Below are 23443 nucleotides of genomic sequence, written 5' to 3'. Positions count from 1 at the left end.
CTTTTAGAGCTCTCCAGAGAATCATTTGAGGAATATACTCATTATTGAAAGTTTTTTTTTTTTATTTTTTATTTCTACTTTTCTATATATTCCCCAAACTCGGATTCAATCATCACAAAACATTGCTCACACCATACTTCCTTACATCGTGTACTTGGAATATATAAATTATTTAAGATAAATAACATAAACTAATTTTATAATTTTTATTTCTTATTAAATTTTATAAAAAATTAAATTTTAAATCAATGTCTGAATATATTGTCAAATTAAAATTGGATGAATATTGGGCCATATCCATTAATACAATGCAATACATACTAATATCGGTACAGTAGAATATCGTACTAATACGTATGACTGATAGGATATGTGTAGAATTGAAGTGTATTCTGTGTCGATGAGCATAAATACGAATACAATATGCCTGTATCAAATGTATCGTTTGGAAATCAGGCGACTGTGAGTCTTGTCTCTCTCTCTCCCCCTGTCAAACAGGGGGGAGGGAGGTTTCCTCTCTCTTCTTTGAGACAGTTTTCATCTCCTCGGGTTCTTCTTTTTTTTTTTCCATTTTAGTCGTTCTTTTTCTTCTCACTCTCTCCCTTTTTTTTTATATATTTTCTTCTTCCATTCTCCTTTTCCCTCACTCATCTCTCTTCTTCTTGATTAATTCGATCCAATCCTCCATTCTCTTTCATTTCTTCTCTTTTTTTTTTTAATTTTTTCTTTTATTCTTTTTGATTCATCGCTGGTGATTATTTCCTTATTTTACTTCACAAACACTTAAAGATTCGGGTGGATCCAGTTTTGATGATAACAAATCCGATAATTACATTTCTGGATGGTTAACATTCTAGTTTGTTCCAGTTTTGACGATAACAATTCCAACACTTTAAGTTATAAATGGTTAAAGTTTTAATTGATTCCACCCCCGATGATTAGAGTTCTGGCAGTCTCAGTTCCAGGTGATTAAAGTTCTAATTGGTTTCACTTCCAATACAGTTACTTTTATCGGATGGTTAAATTTCCAATTGTTCCAATTTTGGCGATACCAATTCCAGCAGTTATGATTTTAGAATTTTAAAATTTTAATTAGTATCGCATTATGAATATTTTGTTCTAAATACTTGTATGCGTATTTCTTACTTTATTACTACTTTTCTGTTATCATGTACTTTGTTGTTGTTTGGTAGTGTGAGTGTGTGACCACTACTCTATAATTTTCATAATTGAATGAAATAAGATGTTTTGCCTTTAAAAAAATAATTTGGATTTTTGGAGACTCCACGATGACGATAACCCCGTGAAGCCGACAAGAAGGTTACAAAGATGGATCATGGATAACTCATCTTTAACTCTGAAAAGAGAGGTTAAAAGTTAAAACCCAACAAAACCCCAGGCAGCCATCGTCACTGTTTCTGCTCTGCTATTCTCTCCCTCAGAAATGTCGACGATGGTTGCCATGAAAGCCGGTATGATACATTGCCCTAACACCGCGTTTCGGTCGAAAAACCACAACATGTCGGCGTATCCGATGGTGAGGATGCGGACCCGCATTCACCGTCTGATCGAGGAACAAGGGATCGTCCTCATGCCGGGATGCTACGACGCCCTGTCTGCTGCCATCGTTCAGAAGACCGGGTTCAGTGCCGGTTTTATCTCCGGCTATGCCCTCTCTGCTTCTCGCCTCGGCAAACCCGACTTTGGCTTGCTAACGTACGCCACTCTGCTCTCTACACCTATCTTCTTCCTCCTTCTTGCCTTTCTCTTTTCGTGTTTCTTCATTTTCATTTTCTGAGTTTCCTTTTGCTTTTTTTTGTTAAATCTGACTATACCTTTTTTTTTCTAAAATATCAGGCCTCCAGAAATGGCGGAAACGGCTCGGTTTGTCTGTGCCGCTGCTCCACTTATACCGATCATCGCTGATGCTGGTAGGACTCTAGGGTAACAAATTCCTACTCCCAAATTTCAGTATATAACATCAGTGTGAGGTTTTCGGACCATGCAAAGGTAGATACTAGGTAGTCATTTTAACTGGTATAAGCATGCTATAGAAACAAGTCAAACACCCTTAGATAAGGGTCTAGTAGGAAACATTTTTCCTTAACACAATATGTAATTATATTTAGGGGTGAGAAAAAAAATATAAAAACCGAACCGACCGAAAAAACTGATCGAAACAGAACCGAAAAACCGGTTAACCGAACTGCTCAGTTCGGTGTTTTTAAAAAACCGAAGGTATCAACTCGATTTCGGTTAACAAATATAAAAAACCGGCAGTTAACTGAACTGACCAGTATACATATATTTCTATATATTTTATATATATTTATGTATATTATATATATTATATATATCTTATATATTATAAATTAATAAATATGCATTATATATATATAAATTTATAATACATTATATATTATATATTATTTAAAATATAATATTTTATTATATATTTCTATTTATTTTTATAATATTATATTATAAAAATTAAAAAACTGAAAACCAAAAAATCGAACCATCGGTTAACTGAACCAGTCAACTGGTTAACCGATTGGTTTTGGTTTGGTTCCAGTTACCGGTAGTACCGGTTTTTGGTTCTAAAAAATGCCCCACGGTTCGGTTAACTGAATCGTGAGCACCCCTAATTATATTGTATTTGTTTGATGTCTCCAACCAAAAACAGTATAAAATAGTTGATAATAATTAAATAATTATTCTCACGGGCAAAGGTGTTTAGCAGTTTATATTTGATTTGGGGAAGTAACAGGTAAAGGGGGAAAAGAGCAACAGGTAAATGTACGACGATCAGAAATGCCCTTTGTAGGTGCATAGTGCTCGTTCAGTCCCTCAGAGCACAGCAAACATTGGATTGATACCACATTGACGCTTGTGATTAGCTTGCAGCCAACCTTTCTTCTGTGATGAACCTACAATGCATTGCAGGTCTGCGATGAACCCACGGTTCACCGCACGCTTGCGATAAACATTTTCTTAGCAAGCTCAAGATGAACCTGCAATGAGGCTTTACACACACCCGGCCCCGCGATGAACCCTAAACTGCTACTAGATCCTAGTTCGTTAAGAACCAGACTCGGGTATTAGCTGCATGCATAATATCAAAGTGACAAACGTAACAAGGTGCCATGTAGGTCTAATAAAATGCCGCCTGCCAGGCAATGGCGTCACTAGCGCCATGTCGGTTAAGTAAGGTGCAAAAGGGTAGTAGCACACGTGAGCTATGAGGATCTCCAAGTGAAGGGAAAGTCAATCCTCGGTCAGATCCCCATAGGGACACGTGGCAAAACCCTAGCAGTGCTCTTAATGATTGACAGCGAATCCAATATTCACTTTCCTAGTAGAAGACAAACGCCTTTAGTTCCTTCTTTTCAGGATCTCGGGATCTTCCCCATATATAGAGATCCTTTTCATAACGAAATTCATTCAATCACCGAGTATCCTCATCACTGATCTCCCATCCTGTTACTCCCTTCGTGCCCTAGCCTCCGGACTGATTCCCCTATCCTCGGTCTTTCTCTATCTTTCAAAGAGACCACCTCCCTAGCCTAGCCGCCACCTTACCTACACCCTTATTTTCTAAGGAAAAGCTACCATACTTATTTTGCAAATGCAAAAACATAGTATCTTAATGTCCTTTATCTCTTTTATTTAGTGAATATATTTGGTTCTGATCATATAGCTTCACGTCCTCATGACTGTTCTAAACATGGTTTTTGTTACAGTGAAACCAATTCTGGAGTATGGTCTTTTTAGTTCTGAAGCATCCTTTTCTTCCAAACCCCCCCTCTCAAAATGTCATTAGTATGCCTTCTTCTCTTTCAGATCTCCTTCATTAAGACTGGCAATCAATTTTCTCCCAAATGCCAGAGTTTTCTAAAATAGGATCCATGAAATGAATACTTTATTTTGCATTATTTTTTTAATTAGCATGTCATTTTCATTGGAGACTGTAACATTTGTATTTAGGATAGAGAAACTGTCGTCATCTGCCTGTTAATTGCAAAATGTCCACCTAGGGTCTGTATTACCTGTTCTAAGTTTCCAATATCCCCTAGGTCTTTCCTAAGGACATCAATGATCTTTGTGGCCTTCATTGAATTGGAGGTTTAAATGGGGAAAAGTTTATTGGAGAACTTTTAGCTAAATATCCATTTGAGGAATATGGGAAGAATGAAGTTGGAGCCTATTTGAAGGCGAGAAGAAACCACTACTCTCAAAGGCATGGTTGATGAGATTATGGTTAAAGAAATGGCATCGACTTCCAGGAATCAGTGTTTAGAGATAAAACACCCTTACATTGTCATTAACTGGGTGTAGATTGCTAGTTATCTTCTTCCTCAGGCTCCCTGTAGCTTGACTGCTTCTTGGACTTTTCTCCTTGTGAGTCTGTTAAAATTAACTTTTCCAGATGTTCCCTCTTGGCTATCTGGACCTGTGGACCAATTGAGGAATCAGAATTTGGGAGAGATTGGAGAAACAAATATGGTTAGCTTACTTTTATGCTATTGCAGTTGACAGATTCTGATCAGCCTAATAGAGTGGAGCCTTTTCTCTTTCTTCGTAACAGCTTTCAACTTATTAGTCCTTGTTCTAGCAAGCCTTTATTCAAGGTGATTCAACACATGAAATCATCTAACTTATCAAAAAGGTAACATCTTCTGAAGAATGGTTTCCTCCAGGATTTATCAAGAAATCTGCGTTGTGGGATGAAATGTAATACCTCGTTCTCTTGCATCTTTTTCTTGGTAAATGATCTGCTGGACTCTGCTAAAAATGGGCCTTTCAGGTGCTTTTAAATGGGCTATGGATTTCACCATGTGCTGTTTTCAATTTGTAGTTTTTAATCCTTTTTTATTGCCTTTCTGTGGTATGACTGTAACTATTTGCTTTGTTTCTTGTATTCTCAATTCTTTATTATAAATAAAATATTTGATAGAATTCTTTGTCATTAATAAAAAATTGACCATTAATGGGGTGTATCGAGATGGTAAATAGACTATAATCCCAGTGATGTTTTTTTTTTTTTTAAAAATTCCAATGATTAAAACACATGTTGTGAAACACTTCTGTTGATATATTCTGAAGATAGGAGTTCTAAAGCCATCAAAGTTTAGAATAATATCAGCAAACAAATTGTCAAATCCTAAAATCATTAGTGCTTAAACTGACAAAAAGTTAAAGAAAAGGAATGAAGGATAAAAACAAATGTGTATTCCTAGGAGGGGATAGAAAATTGTTATTTTCCTTCCAATGCAATAACTTTGATAGGGGATATGTGGATTTACCTATATTATGTAATTCTTGAAAACAGGAAAGTTCTGCAAAATTTGTCAACCTGAAATTTATTTGGAAATTTTAAAATGTATTTGTTTTTTAGAGAGAAATTTAGGACTTGGAGCTAAATAACAATCACTAGGCTCTACTGGGAGTTATATGTGATGGTTAATTTGCATATAGGAGCTTAATGCACTAAACAAGGTTTTGTTTTTTGGTAGTAGAAGGAAAAGGAAGCTACAAAAATCTGTGGGTAACTCTTCTGCTAGTATTAAGAATGCCTAAATAATTAAGTTAAAATTCTTGATACAGTTCACTTGAGTTAATATTGATGGAGTGTCCTAGACTTGCCAAATAATCCACCAATAGGTTACCCTCTATGTAGACATGGGAGGAGAAGGTTACTTGCATGTCTGCCCCCCTTATTATGTTATTGCAATCTGTAATCAACACCTGAAGGCCCCATGGTGGTGTGATAAATGGCTTAGCAAAACTGGAACTTCTATGGTTAATGCATATAGTAGGCTCCCTCAATCTGTAGCCTTCTTCCTTACTTTTTGTTGTTAGCTTTCTGGACCTTATCATCCTTGGGCTGTTTTTTTTATTGATTTCTTTTTGTAATAAATGTTTATAGTTTGAAGAAAAATTTTATTCCTTATTTGTTCATATATTTCAGATACGGGTGGTGGCAATGCTCTCAATGTTCAGAGGACTGTCCAGGACTTGATTGCAGCTGGTGCTGCTGGTTGTTTTCTTGAGGTACTATTGACTAAAACCTCTTATTGGCCTTCAGTTACAAAAAACAAACTAGATTATTGAAGATAATGATACACAATATCATAATCATTCTATTGTAACCAAAATTTATTGTATTCCTGAAACGAATATTTTATGGTTTCCCTTTATTCTCAGGATCAAGCATGGCCAAAGAAGTGTGGTGAGTATCTTCTACTCATAATTTGGACCCACTTTGTTTTCTTCCCCAATTTAAGTTTGATGGTAATACATAGTTATTCATTTTATTGTCATTACTTACAATGTTTACAATGATTGTTGTTCTATTATGTGCAATCAACAAGGGCATATGCGTGGCAAACAGGTAATCTCAGATTTTTCTTTTATGAAAACAAGCTCTTCTATCCAAGACCCAGGAATTTATAGCACATCTACTTTGTTTATAATTATAAATCTTTCGCTAGGATGTCGACCTTTTTTTTTTTTTTTTGATCAATAACACTTTCATTAATTCATCAATAGAAGATTTACAATAGGAAGACAAACACGCTTATCTTCCAAGAGCAACAAAGAACCTCAAGAAAAGGAAAAAAAAGAAAGAGAAAAGAAAGAAAACACACTAAAGTTACAGCTTGGCCCAAAAAAGTGAATCCCTTTCTGCCCCTTGTTTAGCTAAACTGTCAGCTAGGGAATTAGCCGATCTTTTAACCCAACGTATCTTAACTTCCATTCCCGCACCAGCCACTTGAATTTCCTCCTCTCATTATTGTACTTCCATAAGCCATTGTGATCTTTAATCAGCCACCCTATCACCACCTGTTAGTGTAATCCAGGTTTAGGCTGTACCTCTTTATATTTTCAGGTGATACCTGCAGAGGAGCATGCTGCGAAAATAGCATCTGCAAGAGATGCTATAGGGGATTCTGACTTTTTTCTTGTGGCTCGAACTGATGCTCGTGCAACATCATCCAAAACAGGTCTCTCAGAGGCCATTTCACGAGCAAATCTCTACATGGAGGTGTGTCATTGCACAATGCTTTCTATTTGGTTACCATGTGTAGTGTAGGGTAGGATATGGTAGTATGACAAATGAATGTTTGGTTGTTCTTTATCCAGTAGCCTTGATGCACATACTGTAGGCATTTTAAGGGCATATGCATGGCTTGGGGATTTGGAGTTGTTTCATCCTAATATTGGTTATTGTTAGGTATTTTTACATTGAAGCTATTGGATTATCAAGATAAGCAGTAACTGATGAAGTGATGAGAAATGTGGAAATTAAATTCTTTAACTAGGGGTGGAAATTGGACCAACTTAACCACAATTTGACTGACACATTTGGTGTGGTTTAACCTTGGGCTGGATCTCCGAACCATATCTAAGGTTGGATTTTGCTTTGGTTTAGCTTCCTAAAGTAACTAAGCCCAAATATACCTTGTCTTTTAATTTTTTTTTGATAAATAATAAGAAACTTTATTAAAGATATGAAACTATGTGAAGTTAGGTACAAAGGGGAGGTAAAAAGACTTAACTCCCCACCAAAGAATACAAGGAAAATTCAAAAATTAGCCCAAAAAGTCGAAACCCCATCCACCCCTTGCTTTGCTAACCCATCAGCAAAAGAATTAGCAGTCCTCTTCACCCAGTTGTAATGAACCACAATATCCCTACTCAGCCAGTTAAATTTATTCTTCTCGTTGTTATAACTCCATAATCCGCTGCCTCCCCCCTTTAGCCACCTAATCACCACCTCCGAGTCACCTTCAAGAACCAAACATCTGATGTTCAACTCCCTTGCTCTTTGGGTACCTTCTAGGGCTGCGAGGATATCAACCCTAAGAGAGTCTCCTTCCCCAATTGGGCCTAAGAACATAGCAATAATAGCCCCCACCTCATTCTTGAATACTCCCCCAATCCCAAAAGGCCCTGGGTTCCTTATACAGTTACCATCAAAATTCAATTTTATGAACCCAGAAGGAGGAGGGGACCATGAAGGACTATAGGTCCTCTTACAGAGGGCAGGGGAGGCTATCTCCTTCCAATTTCTCACAACATCAACCACAGAATAATCTGAGAAGTTTTCAACCAATGTGCCACCCTTAACAGGATTAGATCTAATAAGTTTCCAATGGTTCTTTCCTTATTTGAAAATATTCGTGAGTTTTTTTCTTCCCATAGAGACGAACACACTGCAGCCCTAATGCTTCTCCATATAGTCTTCCCTCTCTTCTTTGGCCATCTAAAAAAAGAGGGAGAGAACAAGCTTTGGACATTCCCAGGGGGAATCCAAACACACCCAAAAAGGGAAAAGACCCACTCCCAAACTGATTTAGCAACCGAACAAGTGACCATAAGGTGGTAACTAGTTTCCCCATCAACTTTACAGAGTACATCTATTAGGAAGTAAACAAGAGTTGGGTCTCTTCTTCTGAAGTTGGTCATTTGTGTTAATTCTTTTCGGGAAAGTTTCCCAACAAAAACTACCAACCCGAGGAGGAATAGGCCTACTCCAAATTTCTTTAATCGGGAAAGACAACCAGTGGGATCAGAAGGCTGAGTTAAAGTCTCGAAGAATGAGGCACAAGAGAAAACACCTGAGTAGGAGGGAACCCAAAATCTGGTGTCCTCTTTAATGGGATCGAAGAAGACATTTTCAAGGATGGCTAACAAAGACAAAATGTGGTCCAAGTCTGTCTCCCTAATTGCCCTTCTTAGCCCTAGGTTCCACCCAAATCCTGAAGGAGAGTCTGCGGGGGTTAAGAAGGAAGAAATGGGTTCATTTTTCAAATTAGAAAGAGCATACAAAGAGGGGAATTGGTCCATTAGAGGTGAGTCCCCGATCCAAAGTTGTTCCCAAAATTTTATTTTATTACTGGAGTTAAGGCCATACCTGATACAAGGGGAGAATACTGGAAGCAGTTTGTGTATGGCTGACCAAGGAGAAGCGGCTGTAGTCCTTGCCAAGATTCTAGGTTTCCAACCATTGTCTTCCAACCCATGTATACTAGCCACAATCTTTGTCCACAACTTGTCTCTTTCCAACGGAAACCTCCATAGCCATTTCCCCAACAATGCCATGTTCCTCTTCCTAAGATCCCCAATCCCAAGACCTCCTAGCTTTTTACCTCTAGTTACCACCTCCCAACACCCTATGGTCCCGCTTCTCCTCTCCAGGCTCCCAACTCACCTTGTCTTTTAGATTATGCATATACATGATCGTTAGGTTATCAGTTAAACTTGTAAAATGACCTAGTTCAAAAATAAAAAAAGAAAAAGAAAACCCTAAAAGAAGAAATAAATGAAGTTTTGTCTTTGTAGAGATTTCAATGATTATTAACTCATCATCATCTTCATTGGAAAACTATTGTCTTCATCAAAGAGTCATCCTCGTTAACCAAGAGTTGTGAATCTATTTCTTTTATTTTAATAGAAACTAATACAGAAAGCTGTATCCACTTTCTATTCCTTTTCTTTTCTTGGTATTCATGGCTTTTTTATGACCTGTTTGCCCTTTTCCTTAAAATGAAGTGGAAGGCTTTATTCTCTACCATGTCTATACTTCAAATCCATAGTAGTTAAGGTGGCTAGGCAACAACAATGACTAAATAAAATGTGCACATTATTTATGTTGTATATGTAATCTTACATAAATATTATAGAATTACATGTTAATAATAAACTATTAAGTTGCAGATTAAATTAGTAAATAATTAAATGACAACTTATACCTGATTTAAGAAAAGAAAATGACACGATTTTTGAACAACTTCCCTGATTGAATAAAAATCAACACATACACAGGTAAGATCCCTGATGTTATGGGGCTGTTCAATTCAAATATAATGACTGTAAGACTCAAAGACAAAAAAATCCTATAACAGTTGATGTATACATCAGTGCTTTGGGATTTGTGGAGTGAAAGAAATGCAAGAATTTTTGAAGACAAATACATGGTGGTAGAATTAATAATTGATTTGACTATGATTATGGTGGTTCATTGGGCTAAGGTGAGTGAAGATTTAAAAAATGTCTCTCTAAATGACCTGTTGAGAGGATGACAAATAATGACTGGATACCAATCCAAGATTCAACACCAAAGAAAGAATAGATAGCTCCAGGGTTTAAAGCTTTTGAAAATAAATGGGTTTAGGGAACTACCAAACCAAAATTTTGGGGATGAATAAGCAAGAGGAAGTTCCTTGGAGATTTAGGTATCTAGTTAGAAATGCACAAATCATAGGTGCCAGTTTGTACAGCTCATTCAAATGACTACCTAGAAGAGCAAACACGATGGTTGATGCATTGGCTAAAGCAGGTGTTGTCAGGGATCAGTTGGTTTAGGGATTTCTGGGGCCAAGGTTCAATTTGTAGATCTAAATTATAGTTGTTTTTGTTTTATTTTCCCTCTTGAAGCTGGTTTTTTATACTTTTTGGACCTGCTGCCGTTTTCCTAGGGCAGCTAGGAGTTTCTTCTAATAAAATTTTCTGTTGCTTATCAAAAAGAAAAAAAAAACTCCTACTGGCCCAAAATGGGTTACACACATTAAAAATGAGACACCAAAATGGTCACCTAGGCTGTGCTTTAATGCTACTGATGCTACCATGAACCAAGTGAGTCATTGGAAACATTTATGTACTCAGAGTTTGACAATCTTAATACAAATTGTTAACAGCTGTTATTTTTCCTATGTATAGTACCGCAGGGGTACTATTGTACTTTTACTCTTTTATTTTAGTTTCTGTCACCCTAGTATATATATTAAAAAAGTTGCGGCGCCAGCAGTATCTTTTGCTCTCAGTTCTCTCTTCTCTCTCTCTCTTTTCTCTCTTCTTCCATTCTTCTCTCTTGCATAACATGGTATCAGAGCGGGACTATCAGATCTGAAAGGAGAAGTCAAGTTAATAGTTTTTTTCTTCTTCGCACCAGATTTCCAGATCTGCCGCCCTCATCTGCTGTTCAGCTGATTGAAGATCTCACACACTGAAGTAACTTCTCTCTCTCTCTCTCTCTCTCTTATCTTTTTTTCTGGTCGTGTGCCAGGGCAGAACCTGTACTAGGTCTGCCGATTGGATGTGAGGTGACTTTCTTTCCTTTTTTGTGGGGTCGACTGATCCCTATGAAACTATAGGTCGTGAGGACCTTTTTGTGTGCTGCAACAACAACTTTTATGGTGAACTGAGGGTCAGAAAGTGAGCAGTACCTCTTGTGTGTTGCAACAACTTTTATGGTGAACTGAAGGTCATAAAGTGACCAGTACTTGATGTAACAGCAGTCCTATTGATGCGTAGGTCAAGAGATGACCTGTATGCACTGTGGCAACACTTGTGTTGAGCTTGTAAGTCAAGGGATGACCTGTTAGTGCTGTAACAGCACCTGTGTTTTTACAAAAGGAGGTGTGTTTCTGAAGATTTTTTTTTTTTTCCGTTCCCCCTCAGTGTTGAATTTCTTTAAGGCTGTGTACCCCATTGAAGAGTTGTTTTTGAATTTGAAATCACGAGTGGTGAAGATTCTGCTACATCCGGTGTTTCCTCAATGCTGAATGGAATGAGTGGGGGGTGTGGACCTATCTTTTCCCATGGCTGTTATTCCTCTTGATGGTTTAAATTATTTAGAGTGGTCAAGAGGGATCAAGCTGTACATCACTGCAAGGGGAAATATTGGTTATATTAATGAGAGGATCAAAGAACCACATTCTGGGAGTGCTAAATATGACAGATGGAACCAGGAAAACAACATGGTCATGTCTCGGCTTTTAGTTTCTATGCAACCTCAAATGATAAGGAATTTCATGTGGGCTGAAACGGCAAATGAGATCTTGGAACTAGCAAAATCAACATATTCGGAACTGCGACACTATGCAAAAATCTACCAGCTATAGGCAGAATCGTCTACTTGTAAACAGGGGGAGAGGTGTCTATTTGTGTACTAAGACTTGATCTCTGTCTGGAAGGAGTTGGATCATTATCAGAGTGTGGACTGGAAGTGTGGTGAAGATGCAAAACTGTACAAAAAACTTGTCTCCCAACAGAGAGTGTTTGCTTTCGTACATGGTTTGAACCCTACATATGAATCTATTAGAGTCCAGATCCTAGGTAGCAAGGATCTTTCATCAGTTCAGGAAGTTTATGCTCTTGTACAATCAGAAGAAAGCAGAAGGAATTTGATGAACAGTTTTGGAGGAGATGCAGTTGTGTTGGCAGCGAAAGGGAGTGTTACTACCGGTGGGGGAAATACTTCTAAGAAGGGGGATCTTCAGAAAAAGATGGATGACAAGGACAAATTGTGGTGTACTCATTGCTAGAAACCCCGACACACCCGAGACACATGCTGAGATCTTCATGGGAAGCCGAAATGGGCTCAAGATCTGAATAAGAAGCAATGTTCAGATATGAATAAAAAGTTAGGACAGCAAGGTACAAGAAAACAAACTATGGCAAACATGGCTACTCAGGAGAATCAACCCCCCATTCATACTGTGACTCAGATACATCCATTTGGATCTGACCCAAGGGAGGATATTATAAATTCCTTCCATGACCATTTAGAGCTCTATGGTAGAGCAATTCGTCAGATGGATGCTCCTCCCTTAACTTCATTTGCGTCTACATCAGGTAACTCTGCCACAACTTTCCATGTTGCTTCTCCTAACCCTGACACTCCTTGGATCATTGATTCTAGAGCGTCAAAACACATGACGGGTACGTTCTCTTACTTTCAAACCTATCACCTTCTTTCCGGAAGAGACAAGGTGAGACTAGCTGATGGATCAACACTACCATAGCTGGTCAAGGAACTATTTCTCTCCCTCTCGGTCTTACCCTCTTTGATGTTTTACATGTTCCGAAATTTCCCATTAATTTGTTCTCTGTTAGTAGTATTACTAATAATTTCAACTGCTCAGTGACCTTTTTCCCTTCTTACTGTGTGATCCAGGATCTGGCCTCGGGGAAGATGATTGGTAGAGGATGTATGGTTGATGGACTTTACATGTTGGAGAATAAGACTGGTCTTCAAGTCACAGAGTCTAAGAGTCAGTCCTGTAAGAGTCAAGTTTATTTATGGCATTGTCGTCTTGGTCATTTATCTTTTGAGTCTTTGAAAGTGGTGTTTCCATAATTGTTTAAGTCAGTGCTGTTTCAGATTTCTCTTGTCAAACTTGTCAATGAGTAAGTAGTGTAGAACTCATTTTCTTTAAAAAAATAATAAATCTGAATTTCCTTTTCACATTGTTCATTCTGATGTGTGGGGCCCTGTTACTTTACCATCTGAGAGTGGCTACAAGTATTTTATTACCATTGTCGATGATTATTCTAGATATACATGGGTATATCCCATGCGGACCAGGGATGAAGTACCAAAAATTATCCAAGATTTTCAGCGGATGGTCTTCACCCAATTTCAAACTGAAATCCAAATTTTTCAATCAGATAATGCCAAAGAGTATTTTCATAGTGATCTCATAGAATTTTTTGCTTCACGTGGTTCACTTCATCGTAGCTCTTGTGCCCGAACACCACAACAAAATGGTGTTGCTGAAAGAAAGAACCAACACCTCCTTGAAGTGGCTTGGGGTTTACTATTCCATATGAATGTCCCAAAACGCTTTTGGCTTGAGGCTGTCCTTTGTGCTACCTACCTCATCAACCGTATGCCCTCTCGTTGGTTAGAGTGCAAAGCCCCACATCAACTTCTCTTTTCTAAGGCCCCCCTTCTTCCCATTCATCCTCGTGCTATTCCTTGCATATTTCTGGGGTATTCCTTCACTTAGAAGGGATACCGTTGTTTTGATCCTGTTTCTTGGAAATTCTATGTTTCCATAGATGTCTCTTTCTTTGAGAGTGAGCATTTTTTCCCTGTTTCTCCTCAGGGGGAGAGTAGGAATGAGGAGAAACTTGTTAAGCTCCCTCCTCCTCCTGATCCTCCTCCTTTTCGTGTCTTCTTCCGTCGTCACAAAGGCCAACCAAATTCAAGAGTTGTGGAGAATACATAAGCTGTACTTCCAATGCCATTAAACTCTTCGGGGGCGGATCATACTCACTCAGGTATCTTGGTTCCCATTGATGTCCCTGACCCCATTGCAATTGATACCTCTGTTGCTAATGACCTTGACCTTCCTATTGCTCACAGGAAAGGTGTTAGATCGTGCACCACTAAACACCCCATTTTTCACTTTGTTTCCTATGAAAACATTTCACCCTCTTTTCGAGCCTTTCTCACATCCATTGACAGTATTCCTATCCCTAAGAATGTGGCAGAAGCTCTTTCAGTACCTGAATGGACAGATGCTATGAAGGAAGAAATTAATGTCCTTCATAAAAATGGCACATGGGAACTTGTAGATCTTCCTAAGGGAAAGGATCTAGTTGGATGTAAATGGGTGTTCACAATCAAACATAGGGGTGATGGCACGGTGGAAAGGTATAAAGCTCATTCAGTGGCAAAGGGGTTTACACAAGTGTACGGAGTTGATTATGCAGAGACTTTTGCACCCGTTGCCAAGATGAACTCCATTAGAGTTCTATTCTCTCTTGCTGCTAATCTTGACTGGGATCTACATCAGCTTGATATCAAGAATGCATTCTTGAATGGTGACCTTGAAGAGGAAGTTTACATGATACAACCCCCTGATTTTCAGGCTCAAGGCAACAAAAGGTGTGCAGGTTGAAGAAGTCTTTATACGGGCTGAAACAATCACCGAGAGCCTAGTTCAGCAGATTCCATGCATCGGTTCAGCAGAAAGGATACAAGCAATGTCAATTTGATCACACATTGTTTGTGAAAAGAGGAGAAGGTAAAATTGTTGCTTTGATAGTATATGTTGATGGTATAATTATCACTGGCGACTGGAAGGATGAAATCCAAAAGTTGAAGAGTTTTTTTGCCACACAGTTTGAAGTAAAGGATCTAGGTCCTCTAAGGTACTTCCTAGGAATTGAAGTTGCCTACTCAAAAAGGGGTATCTTCATTTCCCAAAGGAAGTATGTCCTAGATTTACTCTAGGATACAGGAAAAATGAGAGTGAAGCCAGTTGATTCCTCTATTGATCCTAACTATAAATTAGGTGACAGCCAAGGTGAACCTATCAAGGATGTGAAACAGTTCCAGAGACTTATAGGGAGATTGTTATATCTTTCTATGACCTGCCCAGACATTGCTTATGCAGTTGGTGTCCTTGGCCAGTTCATGCATGCCCTTATGACCACTCATCTTGAAGTAGCAGAAAGAATCCTTCGATACCTTAAAAGGTTTCCAGGTGCTGGCTTGTTGTTTCAAAGGCATGGACATTTGAAAGTTGAAGTGTATACTGATGCAGATTGGGCAGGATCCTTAAATGACAGAAAGTCAACTAGTGGCTACTGTACCTTCATAGGAGGAAATCTAGTTACCTGGAGAAGTAAAAAACAAAGTGTGGTAGCTAGATCCAATGTTGAAGCTGAATATCGAGCAATGGCTCATGGAGTTGCTGAAATTATGTGGATAAAGAATCTATTGAGTGAGTTGGGTTTTCTAGTGGACAGACCTATTACCCTATTCTGTGATAACAAAGCAGTTATAAACATTGCTACTAACCTTGTGCTACATGATAGAACTAAACACATCGAAGTCGACAAGCATTTTATCAGAGAGAAGGTTATCACAGGGGAAGTGTGTACTCCCTATGTCAACTCTGAGGATCAACTTGTAGACATCTTTACAAAAGGACTACACCACTCACGACATCATGATTTATGTGACAAGTTGGGCATGATTGACATCTATGTCCCAACTTGAGGGGGAGTGGTAACAGCTGTTATTTTTCCTATGTATAGTACCACAGGGGTACTATTGTACTTTTACTCTTTTATTTTAGTTGCTGTCGCCCTAGTATATATATTAAAAAAGCTGTGCCGCCAGTAGTATCTTTTGCTCTCAGTTCTCTCTTCTTCTCTCTCTTTTCTCTCTTCCATTCTTCTCTCCTGCATAACACAAATTACAAACGCTTTTTAACTTTTCTTTTTCAAAAATAATAGTGAGAAAAGAAAACCCTAAAGGAAGAAACAAGTGAAGTTTGTTTTTTTTTAGAATTCAATTAGGAAAGATGTAATCTTCATCAAGCCTTATTGTTGTTATTTGGGACTTTATGGAATCCATTACTTTTTCTTTTTTCCTTCCTTGGTGTTAATGGCCTTTTTCTGAAACATTTGATCCTTCCCTTGCCTTGGGAGTTTGGGTCTTTATCTCCTTTTCTCTTCTTTTTTTTTTTTTTTTTATAATAATATCACATTTTACCAATGAAAGGGGTGTGGGTGGGGACTGGGGAGGAAAAAGGGAAGTGGAAGGAAATATCCACTATCTGGTCTACACTTTAAATCATTTCTCACCACCTTAGTCTATTTTTGTAGACTAATGTACCAGTGACCTCATCACTTTTTCAGTTAAAAACCTTTTTGTGTGATATAGCATCTAAAGCAAGTTTCTTTTGTTTATAACTTATTGCTGTAATCCAAAGTTCCATTGGTAAATTTTGGAATTTTAAGTTTTCTGCTATTCTAAACAAACCTAACATCTGAAGCTGTATTTTCTTGTTAAAGCCTGTGTCTGAATCATTTTTCATTGCCTTGATTGTGTCCTTGCCTTCCACTCTGTAGCATTGGGCCTCTACTGATAACGTCCTACCTTCTGCTTTACATATTGGACTTGATTTTGGGTACTAGATCACTTCAGTGAATGGCCATTTACTTGTATCTTGTTGGAGTTACTCCTGTGATCTACTGGACGGGCTAAACTGACTGCCTGCCTTGATTTTATGATACTTGTAACCTGAAGAGCTGGAAGCTGCAAATGCCAAAAAGAGCTGAAAGTCTGAAACCTAGAATTGTAGCAGTGGAAGTGAGAGCCATAATGTGACACCTTATAAATAACCAGAAGTTACTAACCACATCAAATATCTGTTCTTTCTTTGTTACTTCTGGAATAATTTTTTTTTTTTGGACGGCTTTTTGATTTATCTTTTAGTGAATAAGTTGTTAAGGAGATTATGAGCTCCTTAGGCTGCATTTGGCATGTATTCAGAGTATTATTCCAATGAATTATGTGATTCTAGGAATCATAAGTGTAAAAATATGAGAACTGCTGGAACTAGTTCATTTTCTGAGCACAAAACTCATTCTAAGAATTGATTCTTTTGACCTACAAAATTTAGCTTAAAAAACGAATCATTTTTTGCTCTAAACTCATTCTTCAAATAGTTATTCTTTGAAGCAGAATAGTTACCACAAGTAGGCTTAATGGCTGAAGCTGTAAGTTGGGTTGTTTACTATACCCTTCAATATTTTATTATATAGTAATTTTATCTACTAAAAAGACAAAGCAACAAGTCTTTCGGTTCAGCCACTTCAGCCATTTTCACGGTCCCTCAGTTGTGAAAAGCACCCAAATCGTATTTTTGGTTCTCTTTGATTTAGTTTATTCATATTTTGGAAACCCTTTAGATCATGTTTACCGATTAGTCCCATAAAACATTTTCTTTTCAAACTATTTAAGAAAATTAAAGAGATTACCTACTTTCCTAATTCAATAAAAAAGTTGCCTAAAAATATATTGAATTGGGTAACTGCAGTACAAGAGGGTTGGTTTATTTGACCTCTACGGATGAGAAGGATAATGATTTCTATGTTGGTGAATTGCATTTGCAGGCAGGAGCTGATGCCTGCTTTGTGGAGGCACCAAGGGACGATAGCGAACTCAGGGAGATTGGGCGTCAAACAAAGGGTTACAGGGTCTGCAACATGCTTGAAGGGGGAGTCACTCCATTGCACACACCGGAGGAACTTAAAGAAATCGGCTTCCACCTCATCGTGCATCCCCTGACAACTCTTTATGCATCAGCTCGTGCAACCATTGATGTTCTCAAAGCTCTGAAGGAGACTGGGACAACCAGAGATCGTCTTCACAAAATGGCTACCTTTGAAGAGTTCAATCAGTTGGTCAGCCTGGAGTCTTGGTTTGATCTTGAAGCACGATACTCAAATTTCAAGGTGGGTGCTGCAGTGAAATCATGATGCGGTCGGATTCGTGTAGGGATTTTATGTTTTAATTTGAACAGGGATCTTTACATTTCAACGACCTCATACCTTCTAAGAGCTACTACATTTGAGGTAGGATGTATTTTCATCAAAGGCCATTTGACTTCTTTCTCCTTTTTCCTTTTCGTTTCTTTTGAAGAATCACTATTTAATTAGATAATTCATCTTATTAATAACTGCTTTAGTTACTTGGATGGTTAGTAGAATACCAGATCATGTTATGGGCTTCAAAGTTCATAAATAGCATGACTATGGTCATTCTTAGGTGGACTGCACTAGCTATGTACTTACATGTGGGGTCATAGAGGAGTAAATATCATGAAGATGGTCATCGTCGTCAATGAAGTGGGATCATTCCATTGGAAGTTTAATAAATTATTTTTTGGTAAAATTAATAAAGTAATATGGATACGATGTGATTATCCATAAAATGTTCCCACAGAACACCACCGCCGGGCATTGGGAAACATCTCCCTATGAATGAAAAGGGTGATATTCCCAATGCACAGCTGTTATGTCCCGTGGGTAAGGATGTGGAAACAACTTCTTGGTAGGCAGATCCGAGCCCTTATATGAGGTTCTGTTTATGAGTGACCCAGGCACCCAGTTGTGATCCGAGCTCTATGATAATGCCCCATGTTGTGGTCTCATGTATTTCGACTGGGGCATACAAACAAAAGTCAGCCTATTTGTACTCCCATGCATTTACACCTATGCAACTTGCTTTACAAAAAAACCTGGGTGGGGCAGAGCAGCATGCAAGGCCCACTGGCCATACCAAGGAAAGCCTGCAGTCCCACGGGTTTGATCCCATGCCTCCTGTCTAGATAATTTGGCTTAGTTGAACGTTGAAGGGGTGATTCATTAGTATGTTCTGTTTTGATCCAACATTGATGTAGAATCAATTCTCACAACCACCCATTTGGGAAAAAGAGAAATTATTAGTGGGGCATGGCATCACATATCAAAAAAAAGTATCAATTTTGTAGTAATGCAAATCATAATTATAAAAAAATGGTTACAAAACTGGATGCAAAATTTGTATTGGGTTCAGATTTGTATTGCAATTAATTAGGTGGTGTTAGCCAATTTAGTCATTTTTTTCTCAATAAAACAAGTGCTCTATAATTAATACATTAAACAGTGGAAATCCTATCTTTATGTCTGCTATCACTTTCAGAAGGTCTCACATATGATGTCTGTTATATAGATAACTAAAACATAAACAGAATAAATAATAAATAAATAATATAAAAGGGATAAGTAGACTACTAGTGCACTTCACCTACAAAATCTAAAATTACAGCCCCCTCCTAGTATATTAGTAGCCGCCTTATAAATCGCATCACTGTCCGTAGATTTGATATACGGTCAGGATTCATCCCATCTATAAAGTGGGGCTAAGATTTTTTAAGGTGGAGTGAACAATAAAAACATTGAAATGGCAACTTTGGAGTCTGAAGAATTTCCAAATTTTGAAATAAGAGGGGTATTTCTGCAACTTTGTGGTGAAAATTTATTGCCGACAACAATTGACAATTTGCCTTGCACAAAACAGTAAGCCATCATACGGAGAATATGCCTTGATGTTTTGTTGCAATTTCTGTCAAATCAGTTTCTGGGATGTTGATCTAGTGTGGTTCTCATTAATCAGCATAGGTATTGATTTCCAGGGCCACTAATTTGCTATTTTCTTAGAGTTAGGTTATTTTATTTCAATGGTTTTAAATAATAAAAGAAGTCGTATCATAACCACTGATAAATTGTTAAATAAAGAAAAGCAAAATTTCAATTGATTGAAACTGTCAATATGCAATTTTTTCGTATCAAAAACCTTGGCTGAAATAATAGTTCTATATCCTATTTGGGTCACCTGGCCCTGATCTAAGAACATGCTGTTTTGGTGTAGGGTTCTTAGGAATCTCACCTCCATTATTGTTTGGTCCTTTAATGTGTTGGATGTGGTGATCATAGAAAAGAGGCCTTAGTGATGATACAAGGAAGAATTTAGTTTACTTTATAAAGATTATATAAATATGTATTTATGTATATAAAAAACTTATCCACACACACATATATATATATATATAAAATTTTTGAATAAGGCAAATTTTTAAATATGTCAATTATATACTCTTTTATAACATAATAATGCTAATATTGGTTCAACATGAACCCTCACAGTATAGGAAATGACCACATTTAGTAAAAATAAAGTAGAAAAGTCTAACCAACCTAAACCAACCTCAACTCAACCTGATTACTGTTAGGGTTAGGGTTGGCCTCCACCCAACCTAACTCAGCCCAACTTATACCCCTAGTAAAAGTGGGTAATTATAATTATAATTATATATATATATATATATATATATATATATATATATATATTCTACAATATATTGGATCCAAGTGATCAATAGTTAGGATCCACCGAATATGGAGCTTGATGCTTGGAACCATGTGACTCGTGATCGTGGCAAACAAGGTTCAAAAATTGCAATGTATTGGGGTATATCGTATTGGTAGTTCCCCCAATATGCTAAAAACTGGGTATTTTATAATTTTGTTATTTCTAAGGGATACCCCTTCCTAAGACCGACCCCCATAAAATTTATAAAGAAAAAACTAAAAAATAAAAAGAACGAGTGATCAATACATCCAATTTATACATATCGGAATGTATTGATACTTTGACTTAGGCTCAGTTTGAAAAAAGTGCAAATACATACAAAACACAAGTTTTGCATTCTACAAATTTTCATTAATACCGTTACCAAACTGAGCCTTACTTTGGAAGAGTACAAATATAAATATAAACTGCAAAACCTTATATTTTGTATTTATGTATTTGCACTGTACATATTTCTATTCATACTCCTTCCAAACTGAGCCTTAAGAGCAAGTTACTGTCTCGAATGTCTTACAACTGCATGGATATACCAGATATGCATTATACACCACATATTTGAAACACTGTAATTTGTGTGTGCAATCCACTCGGCCTGACAGTTGGAATTGGCCATGGCAACCTACTTAGACACAATGTTCCAGAATCCAGAGGTAACGTATTGGGAATTACTAATTGGGCGAAGGGTAGTTTGGACTCATGAAAATAGAGAGGTTCCTCTTCATCAAAGGGGTGCTTGGATGGGCCACATTATGTTGCCACGTGGCAGTGGAGTTTCCCTACTTAACCCGAATAGGAGAGCTTATCTCCAAGGGGTTTCCATCCTATCAGATTTCAGGTGGCAATTCTCTGGAAATTTGTGTGGTTGAAGCATGACAAATGACGAAGTAATTAGCGCAACATGCTAATCCCATTTGAATTTGAGATGTATTCTCACCAATATTAGGGTGTTTTTTTAGGGTTTTTACCGTTCAGTCCACTTTTAAAAATGTTAGTTCCACTATACAGGTGGAATGAATCCTGAGTCCTGACTGTAGAAATCCACAGACATGATGCAGTTTATAGGGGAAAGGGGCTACTAATAGACTTGGTTTATTTCCACTTTTCCATCTAGAATTAAATAACTTAGTTTATTTTTTTCTAGGAAAATTGGCTACACGGTTGTAGGGGCGCTCTTAAATAAACCAAGGATCAAATTAATTTCAATATACCGGATGGTGTGTGTCAGGTGTCTTGATTCTTTGCTTTATTTTGTTTTTGTTTTTCAAAAGTTAGTCAGAAGGATCGATCTAAGGCCTGTCTCTCCTGAAATGGGTCAAAACCCTAAAAGCTTACGGATGGATACTTTGTAAAATTTTAATCTTAGTCTTAACCCCGGATGATGAAGCCAGGATTTGAGTGTAGATTTCCACTACAATCAGCAGGAGACATTTTAATTTACGAGCACTGGAACCTTTACTTTCTTTGGGTTGTTGAGTATTAAGTAATGTCATTGGATGAAGAAAATCAAGATCTGATATTATAATTTGCTAATCTAATAACCAATTACAATTTCGGATTGGGTTTGGTCGAATACTTCGTGAGAGCTAATACTCATTGTCATGACTTCTTCCATTTATTCTAATGTTCGACATGTGAATAACGTGTTTTTCTCCATAAAGTAGATGAACAAATAGATTTGTATGTCTCATCCCTTATAATAATGCAGAGATTGCTTAAAACATTATATTCAACAAACAGCAGCTTGACCTTCTTCTAACGACTTTTCACACTTGAAATTAATTAGAAGATTCCAATCTAAGATAAAATGTAACAAAAATTCACAAGTATTTAATTTACAAACTTAACATTCTTTTCTTCTGGGTAAACAGTTTTATTCTGTAATTTCATCTGTTTATTACTGGGTCCCACACAATTGACCAGATCCACGGTGTATAAGTTATTGGTTGTATTAGACCAAATCAAATTTTCTGCCCACTACTTTTTATCCACACTCTACCTGCTGTGAATTGCAATCACACATCGCGATCTTGAATTGTGAGATGTGTGACAACAATTCATGGGGTAGAGTGTGAGTAGAGATGCAAATGGATTGAATCGGATTTGAATCAGGGTATATCTAAATCTGATCTGACATTGTTCATGTGGATCCAATTGGAGTTAATAGGCTTCAATTTGAATTCAAATCCTATCAGTAAGTCAAATATTTGAATTGATCCAATTTGATTTGTTTTTTTTTTTAAATTAATAAACTATTAAAAGAAAAACAAAATGTATCAACTTAAATAAAAATAAATAAAAAATGCAAGTATTTTTTAATTATTTTCATATATATATATTTATTTATAAAAAATAAATAATATAACAAATATATAAAAATATAATATAAGTAATATATTTATAAATAAATAACACACACATATATATATATATATATATATATATATATATAACATATATCTGATCGAATCTTCTCAAATCAGATAAGATTTGAGAAGATAACATTTGCACCTGTAAGTGTGAACAGAAAAGGCGAATTGGAAATCTGGGTCCGGAGTAGACTAATCTGCTTGAGTTGCTGTTTAAAACACCGATTACTTGTCTTGACACTTCATATATAGTGTGGTCTAACATGGTTTTCTCAATGTTGCCACTTCACTTTTAATGTTTGATCAGAAACAGATCCTACGCCAGAAAAAAAGTCTAAATTTACGTGTATCACCAGCTCTTACATTGTCCAGGTGGCAAGTATTTAGTTCAACAACTATCTGAAACTGGGGAAAAGTCACATTTTGCACCTGCAAGAAAACACATTTTTCAGTTTCCTGCTAGAAAAATATGGCTGAAAAGATGGAATAAGACGTTAATTTGGCTGATTAGGGTTCATTAATTCATGCTGGGCCCTATTGTCCTAAAATCTGACTGACACCGGGGTTAGGA

At 37.1% G+C, this 23443-nt stretch overlaps 1 protein-coding gene across 2 annotated transcripts; it reads left to right on the top strand.

The window, feature by feature from the left end:
* The first annotated feature begins 1164 nt into the window (after positions 1 to 1164).
* LOC104606734 (carboxyvinyl-carboxyphosphonate phosphorylmutase, chloroplastic-like) lies at positions 1165 to 18284 on the top strand. 2 transcript variants are annotated; one of them, XM_010272077.3, is made up of 7 exons: positions 1247 to 1716; positions 1858 to 1931; positions 5972 to 6054; positions 6208 to 6232; positions 6375 to 6394; positions 6893 to 7048; positions 17707 to 18284. In XM_010272077.3, exons 1-7 carry the CDS (start codon positions 1445 to 1447, stop codon positions 18070 to 18072), a joined length of 996 nt encoding a protein of 331 aa, XP_010270379.1. In that variant the 5' UTR covers positions 1247 to 1444; the 3' UTR covers positions 18073 to 18284. The 2 variants fall into 2 exon arrangements, with proteins under 2 accessions (XP_088744718.1, XP_010270379.1); XM_088888592.1 differs by lacking the exon at positions 6893 to 7048 and having other exon boundaries at positions 1165 to 1716.
* Positions 18285 to 23443: the final 5159 nt, after the last annotated feature.

This window comes from Nelumbo nucifera, chromosome 5 (assembly GCF_055504915.1).
Source record: "Nelumbo nucifera cultivar China Antique chromosome 5, China Antique-T2T, whole genome shotgun sequence".
In the NCBI taxonomy this organism is placed as follows: Eukaryota; Viridiplantae; Streptophyta; class Magnoliopsida; order Proteales; family Nelumbonaceae; genus Nelumbo; species Nelumbo nucifera.
The sequence above is the reverse complement of the archived record's forward strand: the minus strand, read 5'-3'. Positions and strand labels throughout refer to the sequence as shown.